Here is a 14,172-nt window from a genome sequence, read left to right on the forward strand (position 1 = left end):
AGAGCTCCACTGCGGAATTCCGCCAGATTTGCTTAGTGTGAACTGGCCCTTAGATAGGACACCTTAAACCTGCTGACAGTCTCTTTAAACATAATGAGCCGGCAACCTTACAGCATGGAAGCTACCTAAACTTACACTTACAATTTGACAAGTCACTTTAAAGGGGTTATCCAGTGCTACAAAAACATGGCCACTTTCTTTCAAAGACAACGCGACTCTTGTCTCCAGTTCAGGAGCGGTTTGCAATTAAGCTCCTTTCACTTCAATGGAACTGAGTTTTAAACCCCACCCAATCTGGAGACAAGAGTCTCTGGAAGAAAGTGACCATGTTTTTGTAGTGCTGGATAACCCCTTTAAGAAGTACCATTGGGCTGTGAACTCCATCACGTGACTGATCTTCTTGCAGTACCCAAATACCTGAATACCCAATGTTCTCCAGGCTGGTAATTTATAAGCCATTAGCCACCCCCTATGTCATGATACAATCCTACCTGAGCTCTTTTTATCCTTTGTATTTACTTCTGTAGTGTGCTGGAAAACATATGAAGGACTTTCCATCTTCTTCCTTAGATCCAATAGAACTTGGATGAATGTAATCGGGCCGTCCCGCTCACTCCATGAGGATCTCAGCCACTCGCCATTGTTAATAATTACTTATTCCTCGCCGTCCTGTCAGCAAGATAAATGTATTGTGGTCTCATTGGTGCAGTTTCCATTTTTCCCCCCTGACGTTCTTTGTAAACTTCATAACTGGAATCATTTTAGAGATTGATTGTCTCTTCTTATTTTCCCTTCTCCATTATTTTACAGACGGGAGGTTTGATGTAATGAATGTTAGTGGTGAGAATATGAGCATTGTTCTGGCATGTTCTTTGGGGGAATGTAATGCTCAGCAGCAGCCCCGTGCCTGATTTTACACTTCCTTTATTCCGCCGCTCGATTCAGCAGAAAAGCATTTTACTTTGTCAGTTGCGCTCTTTGTCCAGACGGCGTAACCTCCTGTGTGCTGCGGCTGCTGCTGCCGGCCATTTATATTGTCTTATTTCCCAGCTGTATTCCTGGGTTCTGCTTTTTCTTCACTTCTTTAGCTTCATACTGTTCACAGCTATATACGTTTCATTAGAATTTCAAATAACTTTGGGCAGTACTGTTACATCCGTATCAGGTTATCATATACTATACAAGGGGTAGGGAACCTTGGCTCTGCAGCTGTTGCAAAACTACAACTCCCATCATGCCTGGACAGCCAAAGCTTTAGCTTGCGCATTGCGATGTATTGGTATATACAATTGTTCATGGATACCAGTTATACATTATACACATGACCGCTATAAGCAGATCTACTTTTTTGAGTAAATATACATATTTTCCTCATTTTTTATTCAGCGGTGAATACATGCGGTCATGTGATGTATTGTGATCATGTGACTGTATGACGCAGGATTACTTGCGGTCATGTGGTATATTGTTATCATGTGACCGCATGACGCACAGTGCATTTTGGACATGCGTACTACTGGTACTGGGGACGCCGGTGGCGCCATCTTGGAGCTAGGGTACATGGAGCCAATCACCCACACAGGTATTGATTAAACTTATTGTGTTCAGATTTAGCATTTATGAATTACCATATAAATATAGATCCTTTGACATGTATCATTACCCCTGAGGAAGTCCGGTAGTGCGGACGGAACGCGTGGGGCTCCTCTTATTGACACCCCGTTGTGTCACTGTTCATTTCTTGGTTAGGTGGTAACTATCTATTGTTTGGGTATCACTGTATTATCTGTCTATTCATTTCATTGTTGCTTGTATTAGTTTTGATATCCTATTTTTTATGGCAATATATATTTTTTTCACTTTTGAAGGGTTATTTACCTTTTTTATTTTGAACAGGACACATTATAATCCTTTTACGGGGTGTCAAGGTGGATGACACCTTACGTGGTGTCTCCACGTTTGGTGTGCTTTTTAAGTGTTTTTAATCTTTTTGGATCTATGAGTATTATTTATATCTCTTTTTGTACCTGTGGAATAAAGTACTGTTATTTTTGAGCTTATTCTATGACTTGTGGTGTGCTTACTTACCATATGGCATATACTTTTCTTTGCTTTTTCTGGGAGTTGTAGTTTTGTAACCGCTGGAGAGCCAAGGTTTCCTACCCCTGTACTGTACTTTTTAGTCTGTGTGCGGCGGCTGTTCTTAAAGGGTAAATGTATAATGGAAGCATACCCCTCTCTTATAAAGGAGTCTGAATGTCACCAGGGGGTCTTGTTGTTAGGAACCTGTGGATCATAAATTTGTGTTAGGAACATATAATTCCTCTGTGACACTGCCCAGGAGCCAAACTTCACTTGAGTGTGATGTGGTACAAGGCACAACCATCTCTACAGATCAGCCGCCATATTAGCGTAAACATTTAAGGTGACACTTGGCTCGATGGAGAGCTACATCCCTTTCATCCTAATGATTGACAACAGTCCTGGGCATTGGCCCCACCGATCATATAATTGTGGTCATACCTTATGAAATTGAATAAAATATTTTTTTAAGAAAAAAAAAGAAGAATAAAATAATAATAATAATAATAATCATAATAATTGTGGTCTGTTCTAAAGATAGTTCATCACTGCTTAAAAGCATAGTTCAGCACAAGAAAAAAAAAGAATTCTTTCAAATCAAATGGCATCAGAAAGTGCCAAAGATTTGTAATTTACTTCTATTAAAAAACATCAAGTCTTCAAGTACTTATCATCTGCTGTATGTCCTGCAGGAAGTGGTGTATTCTCATCAGTCTGACACAGTACTCTCTGCTGCCACTTCTGTCCATGTCAGGAACTGCCCAGAGCAGCAGCAAATCCCCATAGAAATCCTCTCCTGTTCTCCAGACTGTAAAGAATACACCACTTGCTGCAAGACATAAAGCAGCTGATAAGTACAGGAAGGCTTAAGATTTTTTTTTTATAGAAGTAAATTACAAGTCTCTGGCACTTTCTGACAGCAGTTAATTTGAAAGAAAACCATTTTTGGTGAACAACCCCTTTAAAGGTATGTTCACACTATGAATTACGCCCGTCATATTTGTGCCTTGTGTGAACATACTCCAAAAGTCATGATTACAACCATCTGGTTGCAGTTGAAGCTCAGAGCTATAAGTATACATTGACTGGAGGTTCTATGTGTTAAAGACTGTAGGGGGCATCTATGTTACAGGTCTTCACAAGCCAAAATATTAAAATGTAACAGGATTTAGATGTAAATTGTAAATTAGATGTATCCGGATGAAGTGAACACATTGGGTAAAAGCATTAGCTGTCTCTATAGAGTAGGGATTGTTGTATCACATAAGACATCTATGGGCTGGTGCAGAGCTATTGAACTCCTCCAGCATCAGTGCTCCAGGCAATTCTCCCTCCATCTGTATTCCGCTCCAGACCTCAGATGACTCCCTCACATAATTAGATACAATTATTTTATAATAACAGAGGACGGGATTCTGGTATCAATCAATTTGCCTTTACTCTCTCTCTCTGTGAGAAATAATATTATTCACCCTGAGGAAACTTAAAGGGATATTCTTATTGTACTACTAGGATATGCTATCGCATTATTATGATGGGTGAGGGGGCGTCTGACCCCTGAGATCCCTACTCAGTCACATTCTATTGCAAATAGCAGAAACTTTTCTGCTATTCTGTCTTCTCTTTAACAGCTGATCCATTGCTATTGACTGCCAGCATTAAATGTGATTAGAGTGCATTTTCTGATTTGTTAGCTTTTCTTTAAAAATATTTGACTTATACAATTCAGTGTGGAATACAGAGTAACAAAGCCTTTCCTGGGTCCTAACTGAGGAGTAACAAAGCCTTTCCTGGGTCCTAATGGTGGAGTAACAAAGCCTTTCCTGGGTCCTAATGGTGGAGTAATGAAGCCTTTCCTGGTCCTAATTGAGGAGTAACAAAGCCTTTCCTGGGCCCTAACAGTGGAGCAAAGCCTTTCCTGGATCTAACTGAGGAGTAGCAAAGCCTTTCCTGGGTTCTAGCTGTGGAGTAACAAAGCCTTTGCTGGATCCTAGTTGTGGAGTAACAAAGCCTTTCCTGGATCCTAGTTGTGGAGTAACAAAGCCTTTCCTGGTCCTAACTGAGGAGTAACAAAGCCTTTCCTGGGTCCCAACTGTGGAGTAACAAAGCCTTTCCTGGGACCTAATGTGGAGTGACAAAGCCTTTCCTGGGTTCTAACTGTGGAGTAACAAAGCCTTTCCTGGGTCCTAACTGAGGAGTAACAAAGCCTTTCCTGGGCCCTAACAGTGGAGTAACAAAGCCTTTCCTGGGTCCCAACTGTGGAGTAACAAAGCCTTTCCTGGGACCTAATGTGGAGTAACAAAGCCTTTCCTGGGTCCTAACTGTGGAGTAACAAAGCCTTTCCTGGGCCCTAACTGTGTGTCTTAACTGTGGCTTTCAGTACTCAGAAGACCCCAGAACTTAAAGTGACACTGTCACCCCCTATCAAAAGTCATTGTGCTTGTTTTAGTAAAAAGTGATCTTTTATCATCTGTGGATTGTGCTACCTGGGCGGGGCTTCAGGGGCGCAGCGCCACTTAGCCCCGCCCACAACACCACTGTTGGTCCCGCCCCTGTGATGTCATCGGCACATAGACCTGAGGAGGCAGCGATCATTGATATGGGCTGACCTAGAGGGGTGGGGCCTAGACCTTTAGGCTGCCCTGTTCCAATGGCCATCGAGGGATGGGGCCTATGCGCCAATGACATCACGGGGGCGGTCCAACGGTGGTGTTGTGGGCGGGGCTAAGTGGCGCTTTGCCCGTGAAGCCCCACCCAGATAGCACAATCCGCAGGTGATAAAAGATCACTTTTTACTGGAACTAGCACTATGACGTATGATATAAAATAAGGTATGAAAACTGCTAAATTTACCCATTACACCTGTGTAGTGAATTCATAATGCAAAAAGGGGGTGACAGTGTCACTTTAAAGTTGAGCTTGACATAATGACCATATAGCATTCACAAGAAAAAAAATCTTCATAGCATATATCTATGCCGGCAGGCCACAAGAACAATAATAGCAGCTAAACAATAGATAATAGGAATCAAAGAAGATTGGGTGATGACACAATGATTGATGATATGGTAGTCCAGAACAAAGGATCAGCTGTAAGATAGTTAAATAACAATGAACAGACTATTAGATGGCAAAAGACAAAATGACATTAAAGTTAATAGGGTCAGCTGCCAAACACTGTCTGGGAGGGCCACTGTGTAGGGAAAAGGGGTAAAAAAGTAGGTAGGAAGGTCTGCCTGGAAAACATAGATAGGCTATGTTCCCACAAGGTTTTTCCTCTACATTTTTTTAAAAGAAAAAATTACATCATTTTGCTGTTTGGCCGCCTGTCAGTACAGTGACGGCTGTTGGTACATTATTCTACGTTAGGTGGACTGATTGGCCTTTGGATGTATCTTTAATTGAAAAGTCCATTGAATTTAATAGTAAAAATGGTGAAACAAGAAAAACTGTGTGAAAAACTAAAAAATAAAGTGCATTGTTTGTAATAGAAGTCTAAAAACAATTGACATGATCATTACCGTTATTTAACACAACGTGTGCATTGGATGTCCATCATTCCATTGACTTTAATGCAATTCATTGATGTCAATTGAAATGTGGCAATAACGGACGTCTTTTTAAATTGCAAAAGTGGATGCTTTTTCTGTTTTGTTTTTTTTTCGTTTGTTTTACGTATGAAGTATGAACACAGCCTGAGGCTGGGTTCACACTACGTATATTTCAGTCAGTATTGTGGTCCTCATATTGCAACCAAAACCAGGAGTTGATTAAAAACACAGAAAGGATCTGTTCACACAATGTTGAAATTGAGTGGATGGCCGCCATTTAATGGCAAATATTTGCTGTTATTTTAAAACAACGGCTGTTGTATTGAAATAATGGCAGTTATTTACTGTTATATGGCGGCCATCCACTTAATTTCATCATTGTGTGAACAGATCCTTTCTGTGTTTTTAATCCACTCCTGGTTTTGGTTGCAATATGAGGACCACAATACTGACTGAAATATACGTAGTGTGAACCCAGCTCAGGCTGTATTCATGTCTCCCAGGCAGTCCTCAGACTGCATCCTTTTTCTCCAGTTAGAGGGATTTGCATGATGAACTTGCATAAACCGGAATAATCAGCATTTGAATCCCACTGCCTGGAGAAGGTGGATGCAGCCTAAGGACTGCCTATGGATGTATCCATGTGTAGTGTCCCACCATGGGTGTTTTATATCTCTCCTTTGCACCTCTCAAAATAGCTTCTTACTCCAGGTTAAGTGGTGATGAAGGTATTTTTATAGTTTCACCCCTAGATGTCAGTAGTGTGTATTGCTATGTATTGCACAGCTGAGGAGGTTAATGGGTTACTGTTTTATATGTACCATGTGCTCTTATTGACCTATAGGAGTTGCTCTCTACTTCTGACCTATCTCTTTCTTTCTCTTGCACACACTCCTTTCCACCACTCACAGGGTAGATTACTTAGCCCCAGTAGGAAGTTGTTACTTGGTGGGGGAGGCGTAGCGTCAGTCTTACCCAGATTCTCGTGGGAGAAGGACACACAGAGTAAACATCCCTGCTGATGCCAGGACCTTCGTCTGGGATAACAAGTTCAGTTCAGTTAGGTTGAGTCTAAGACCTGAGTGTGTATGGATGCAGCTAGAGACAACCAGTTCTTTCAGTATTCCTACTTTATCTACAATGCGTTGCTAAACACTACAAAGGGAGAAGAGTCTAGGAACATCCTAGCCCACAATGTGAAGCAGTCTAAAAAGTGCAGGGCAGTGTCCTGAGACACAAGAGGAACTAGCCTGGATAGGACAAAGCTACCAAGGAATGTCTACATATCCTATCTCGCTGTGCAGGTAACTTGGACACCCCCAGGAACTTAGCTTCATCCAGATAACCATGGCTGGGGCTTGTAGCAACCTATTAGGACAAGTCACTCGACACTGTAGGGCATAAGGTGGTCAGACCAAAGTCTATATGCAGGTACAAGTAACTTCTCACTCTAAAGTATTCTCTCAAGTTCCGGCAGAGTACAGAGCTACATTGGGTTAGGACTCCTTCAACAAACTCTTCTCCACTACGCTTCTCTACTCTACTTTTTAACTCTTCAAGCACCACTGCAACTACCTCTCTACGCTACTCTACTTTTACAAGCATCTCTTCAGGCACAACCGAGTTCAAGCACTAAAGTCCATGTAAAGATTTATCTATTCTACCAAAGTTTATTGTACTATTAAGAAACAGCACTGTAAAGCTGTTATATTTTAATATCACTGGGACTCAGTCATCCTAACTGAACACCTTCGGTTATTTTTCCCCTTTCTGTGGGTGACGGTACCGATAGTCTGGGTGGGTCAGTTGCCACTCAGGACTACCGTGACAAGAGCCCAAGGGACCCACTACAACCCGGCAGGTCACCGACCATTTTGGGGAGTACAGCCAGCCACAACACAAAGCAGGTACCACCATTATACCTGTGTGCCGGACTAGCTCTGGCGTCAAGACTATACCATCTTTGGCTGAGCTGTACAACAAAACTGAAAACATCAATCAATCAGTACGACACCACATGTTTTTTAGGCAGTCCTTAGGCTGCATCCACTTTTCCTAGGCAGCAGGTTTCAAATGTGAACTTTCGGCAAGTTCGCTCTAGTTCTCTGCTCTAGCTCATAGAGGAAGGTCAGTCTAATAGTCTCCGTCAGTTTTTCTCCCCATTAAGGTGCCCTGCACCACATTACTTAGCTCTCCTCGCAATCTTTAAAGGTTTTAACAATGGTCTAATTGTTTATATCTCTCCAGAGTTACATGTCAGGCGTACATCTAAACTTAGAAGCAGATAAACAGACCTGTGATTTATATTCAGATTCCTATTGCTCACAAGGCCTGAAGCACCTTTATATGTTGCACTGTTGGCATAAACAATGGCACATCTTGTTTTCACTTTTTGCCAGAGCGACTGTTACTTCTATATAGTCATTTGTTATTGGACTGACTTTGCATAAACATTTGTGCTAAACAAATTGACTAAAATGTGGCATTTGACTATTAGATAGTAACTGGGCATGAACTGAGGGATATTTTCCGATGTGTCTTCCTTGTTGGACATCTATTTTTTCATGTGGAGTGAAACGTCTCCAATAGACCAAAAGTTTGGACACACCTTGTCATTCAAAGAGTTGTCTTTATTTTCATGACTATGAAAATTGTGGATTCACACTGAAGGCATCAAAACTATGAATTAACACATGTGGAATTACTGTATTTACTTAACAAAAAAGTGTGAAACAACTGAAAATACAGTATGTCTATAGGTTCTTCAAAGTAGCCACCTTTTGCTTTGATTACTGCTTTGCAAACTCTTGGCATTCTCTTGATGAATTGGTCTTGATGAAGACCTGAAATGGTCTTCAAAAAGTCTTGAAGGAGTTCTTGTTGGCCCTTTTGCCTTCACTCTGTGGTCCAGCTCACCCCAAACCATCTCGATTGGGTTCAGGTCTGGTAACTGTGGAGGCCAGGTCATCTGACGTAGCACCCCATCACTCTCCTTCTTGGTTAAATAGCCCTTACACAACCTGGAGGTGTGTTTGGGGTCAATGTCCTGTTAAATATAAAATGATGGTCCAACGCAAACCGGATGGAATAGCATGCTGCTACAACCTACAATTTTTATAGTCCTGAAAATACTGAAAACTCTTTGAATGAGAAGGTGTGTCCAAAACTTTTGGTCTGTACTGTATATATATTTTATATTTTTTTACAATATGAAGTAGAGGATAAAATTGAAGTGACTCTGTACCCACAAATATCCCCTCCCCCCCCCCCCCCCAAACCGCTTGTACCATCCGATAGCTGCTTTTAATCCAAGATCTGTCCTTGGGATCCGTTCGGCCGGTGATCAATTTACTGTCCTAAAATCAACTTTTAACCCCTTAACGACGCATGACGGATATACCCATCATGCGGCCGTTAAGGGGAATCAGAGAGGGCTCCTGGCGTGAGCCCTCGTTGCAGCCCGCGGTCCCCTGTTGCTATGTGTAGCCAGGGACTGTGGGTATTAGCCGCCGCGGCCAATCGCCGTGGCCGGCTAATTAACTATTCAAATGCAGCTGTCAAAGCTGACAGCTGCATTTGAATAGTGGTGGTGACCCATTTCCCTGGTGTCTAGTGGGAGATCTCCCCCCCGTGATGTGATCGCGGAGGGGAGATCCGTTGTAAGGAGCCAGCCGGGGCTCAGCGTCGGAATGACTCTGATCCGGGCTCGCTAATCCATGTAGATGGTCTGCAGCAGACCAGTATAATAGAGCACCGATCTGATGGATCATTGCTCTATTATATACACAGCATTGATCTCAATGGGAGATCAGTGCTGTGTATATAGAAGTCCCCCAGGGACTAATTACTGTTAGTGAAAAAAAATTAAGTGTTTTTATTAATAAAAAATCCCCTCCCCTAATAAAAGTTTGAATCACCCCCCTTTTCCCATTTTATAAATAAAAATAAAAAAATAAAAAAAATAAACATAATTGGTATCGCCTGAACAATTAAATGATTGCATTCCTGATCTCGCACGGTAAACTGAGTAAGCGCAAAAGCTTGCCAAAGTTCAAAATTGTGCATTTTTGTTTACATTAAATCCAGAAAAAATTTAATAAAAAGTGATAAAGTTGCATATACGCAAACAAGGTACCAAAAGAAAGAACAGATTGTGGCGCAAAAAATTACACCTTACAAAGCCTCATAGACCAAACAATAAAAGCGTTATAAGGATGGGAATAGAGCGATTTTAAACACATTTAGTTTTTTTTAAAAGGTTTAAATTTTTTAAAAGCCATTAAATAATATAAAAGTTATACAAGTTACATATTGTTGTAATCATACTGACTTGAGGAACATAGATAACATGTCAGTTTTACCATAGGGTGAACGGCGTAAATACGAAACCCCTCGAAATAAAAGGAATTGCACCTTTTTTCAAATTTCATTGCACCTATAATTTTTTTTCTGTTTTTTCAGCATATTTTATAGAAAAATTAAGTCTGTATTTGCAAAGTATAATTGGTGTCGCAAAAAATTAGGGCTCATGTGGGTCTGTAGGAGGAAATATGCAAGCGCAGTGGCCTTTTAAACATGAGGAGGAAAAAATGAAAGCGCAAAAATAAAAACTGGCTCCGTCCTTAAAGGGTTAAACTTGCAGCCCTATATCAAAATAGCATGGCCTAGAGTGTCTGTGCCCTAGGCTTGTACCGCCTCTCCTCCCTCCTCATCATTAGGAATGCCCCGGGCGGGATTTCTCCTAAATGATCAAGTGATTATTAGGAGAAATCCTGCCTGGGGCATTCCTAATGATCAGAAGGGCGGCGAGGTCCAGGTTTATACACTCATGCACTTATGCTGCGTTTACACGTAACGATTATCGTGCGAATTTGCACGACAATGATCGAATTCGAACGATAATCGTACGTGTAAACGCTGCGAACGATCAAGCGACGAGAGAGAAATCGTTCATTTTGATCTTTGAACATGTTCTCAAATCGTCGTTGATCGTTCGCAAAACATTTGCAGATCGTTCCGTGTAAACAGTCGTTCACCGATTCACCCTATGTGTGAGATAGGCTTAAGCGATCACAAAATGTTTTTTTTCCGTACGATACATCATTCCGTCTAAGCACTGATCGTTTTAAAAAAAACATTGTTCATTCGAAATCGTTAATTGTGCGATCGGGTGAATTATCGTTCCGTGTAAACGCAGCATTACTATACATTATACTCCACATGCTGATTGCTATACTGTACGGTAACTTATAATATCACATATTCAGCTGTTTCTAAATGTTTGTTTCATCTGCTCTATATGTTATTCAGAATAAAAAATCATTATTTTGGGGTGTGGAACCAATTATCTGCATGTGATTTCTTATTGGAAAATTTGCTTTGGTTTAACAGTGGATTTGGATTACAAGCGCGGTCCGGGAAAGAGTTATGCTCGTAATCCAAGGCACCACTGTATTTTTTTTTTTTTTTTCAAAGCTAGCCGTCTCATGCCTCCTATTTCTCAATATTTTAAGTCATGTGAAGAGCTAAGGAAGGGCACATGTATATGTTAAAGGAATTCTCTTAATCAAGTTGGGCAAGCTGATGTTTTACAGACGTGACTTTAAGTCTTGTTATGTTGTAAAGAGTAAAGGACGTTTTTAATGTGGCTTTTGATTTAATGTTTGTTTCAGGTGAAGCCGACATAGAGAGTGAGGAAGATGATGATGACGACGATGATGACTGTAAGAAATCTTCCATGGATGAAGTAAGATTTCTTGTTTATATTTTGTAAAATAATTAGTGTTAAGCGAGCACTTTAATGCTTCGAGGACTTTCTCCAGGGACCTCTGGAGCAGGCAGTGTGCATCACACCACCTGCTCCGGGATCATGACCGTAGATGCGCAGCTGCCAGGAACGGGTGACAGGTGAGCAGGGCTCCAGCTAGTAAACCCTTCTGCAGTCAGGCAGGGGTTAACATGTTCTGGCATAGCTTTCGGTAGCTTTCTCCTAATAACTTCTGGAAATTAGAAAATATGAGACCTTCAAAGTAATAATTTTACTCTTTATATATTGGTCAGTGGTCTGCAACCTGTAACTCTCCTCCTGCGGCTACACTACTACTCTCAGCATACCCTGATCACCACGGATGTCGTTTTTTAAAAGGTGGATAGACATATGTTGGCAAATACAGTATATAGTATATATATTAGTTTTTTTTTTTTTTAGTTTATTTAGTTAGCTTCTTAGCTTTTATAGCATAACACACACACACACACACATATATTTAATAGTTTTCAATCTAGAATTATACGCCTTATGCTGCAGTAAAGTGGAGTCCAAAGATTTCTCTTAGGTAGCTTCTTTCCAGAAATCTAATGGACTGAAGTGCATCAAGAATTATTATCAATAAACTTAAGTACTATGTCTCCTGGAACAGTGAAATGTCTCACCTCCTGCAGCTTTAGCCAAGAAAAGCGAATGCGTGCCAAAGACGTGATACTTTCAATTATGCAAACACAGGCATCTCCGGCTCCTGACTTTGAAAAATTGTAGCTGGACAATGAAGCATTTCAGTCCACATTTTACTTTAAATAGGGCTGTACCTCAGTGCTATATTTCTATATATAGTTTATAGAGGTATATTTCTTCTGTATTGTTGACTGGCCACTCATTGCCCCAGGAACCGTGTTCTCCCTAAAGGGAATGTATCATTAGGTTTTTAGTCTAAACAGATGTCTATAGAAAAAAATCCTGCAGTTTTTCAATTCTCACCCTGCCAATAGAGCGGACAAAGTTGGGTTCACATGTTCTCTGCCGCTCACTTGTTGGCTTTGCTGTGAAGACCTAAATAGAATCACCAGAGTCTCAGGGATGTAATGGTATGTCTATTGTACTACTTGAGGCCTAGGTAAGTGTAGATAGAACCATGTACGCTATATACCTGGATATGGTTCCGCAGCTTTTTGAGGGTCCGTGCTGTGTCACTTTTTAGAGACTGTATATTGACATTGCTAGTTTGTTCTAATTCTGATACTCTGATATTCGGATACTCAGTCACCCCTCCCCTAATAATACAGCTCCCAGGAAAGAAAAAAAAAATATCTATAAATATATGTAGTCTCCTTGCCAAAATATTACCCAATAGGCTAAACCTTTTCTACTGATGCCGTAATCCTCCTTTAGGCTTGCCTCTGCTTAGCACATTCCGTGCAGGAAGTCAGTCTTCCTCTTATGGATCCTATTCTCAAGGACCCCACTTTACTACCCTTCCCACTGTATAAGGCTTAGTACACTTCATCCAAGACTGTTACCACCAAGTCCACAACCTAGGCCCCACCATGTAGGCCACACTTCAGATCTAAGTCTCCTGACATTCACAGCAACCATATCTGATGCCCCTTTGGAACTTGTGAATTCCCCCCCCCCCCCTCGGGGCCCAAACAGAACTTATGGTCAAAATTCCCTGCATTTTACCACCGCACCTCTTACTCCCCACAGCTTCCTCATATGGGACTGTCTTTGTCCGCGGTGTTAGAAGACTCCACAGAACCAGTTGTTCCCACTCAGTCGATACCGCTTCATCGGTGGCCCAAAAAGAACATTTTAAGCCACCCAGCCCCATAGTTAGTCCTGTCTCACCCTAGAATAACAATAGCAGCTAGTTCACTGGTGATCACTGGCGAGACAACTAGGGCCTGCTTGGCATAGGGGCTGAACTAAGGGCCTTAATACTGAGAAAGATTATTGTTTGCAGAATCTTTATATGGTTCGAATTTAAGCGATAATCTTTCCGTGTGCATGCAGCAACGACCCTAAGTATAATAGTTAGTGATGAGCGAATAGTGAAATATTCGATATTTGTACAAATATCGTACGGATATTCAACTATTCGATCAAATAATCGATCCCATTAAAGTCTATGGGAAATAGTATTCGATTATTGAAAAACATCTATTCGACCACTTGGAGGAAAAAAACGGAAGCTGGGGGATTTGAACGCTTATTGAATATTTATCAAATATTTGGCGAACTATTAGATAATATTCGATAGATCGAATACCTTACTATTCGATCAAATATTTATTGGATAGAACAGTATTCGGTCATCGCTAATAATAATGTAGTAGTCTAACATCCTCTTGAGTGTTCTTCCACCAGCTATACAATCTTCCACTGCCTATGCCAGACCAGACTATCTTCCCCTGTGACTGTCAGCCCAAAAGACTCCCTCTTGTGTTACCAGCCACAGCAATTTAATATGGGGGCAGTGCTGGGAATGACCCACCATGCTGTAGGCCCTACAGTAAAGTTATTATGTATACAGTGTACACAACACATACAGTCATATAGACTCTATTGCATTGTTATAACAAAAAAACATAATGGCAGAGACTTGGGCATAGTCCTTTGTTTATGCCACTGAACAACAGGGAATAAGTCACTAGTAAATATCTATTGTTCCTGGGTCTTCATCTACTGTGCAAAGCTCATAAATTATAAAAAGGTTTTCCACAACAATGCATTTGCTGCATAATCCAGTAACAAATGGATGCTTAG

At 41.1% G+C, this 14,172-nt stretch overlaps 1 protein-coding gene across 2 annotated transcripts in view; it reads left to right on the top strand.

Annotated features, from left to right (window-relative positions):
• PLCB1 (phospholipase C beta 1) overlaps nt 1–14,172 on the top strand; it is a 510,352-nt gene that overhangs the window by 409,188 nt on the left and 86,992 nt on the right. For both annotated transcript variants that reach the window (XM_069955509.1, XM_069955510.1), the window contains one exon: nt 11,306–11,379. In XM_069955509.1, the coding sequence (XP_069811610.1) occupies nt 11,306–11,379 (74 nt within the window). The remainder of the gene's footprint in view (nt 1–11,305; nt 11,380–14,172) is intronic.

This window comes from Dendropsophus ebraccatus, chromosome 15 (genome assembly GCF_027789765.1).
Source record: "Dendropsophus ebraccatus isolate aDenEbr1 chromosome 15, aDenEbr1.pat, whole genome shotgun sequence".
NCBI classification, from domain to species: Eukaryota; Metazoa; Chordata; class Amphibia; order Anura; family Hylidae; genus Dendropsophus; species Dendropsophus ebraccatus.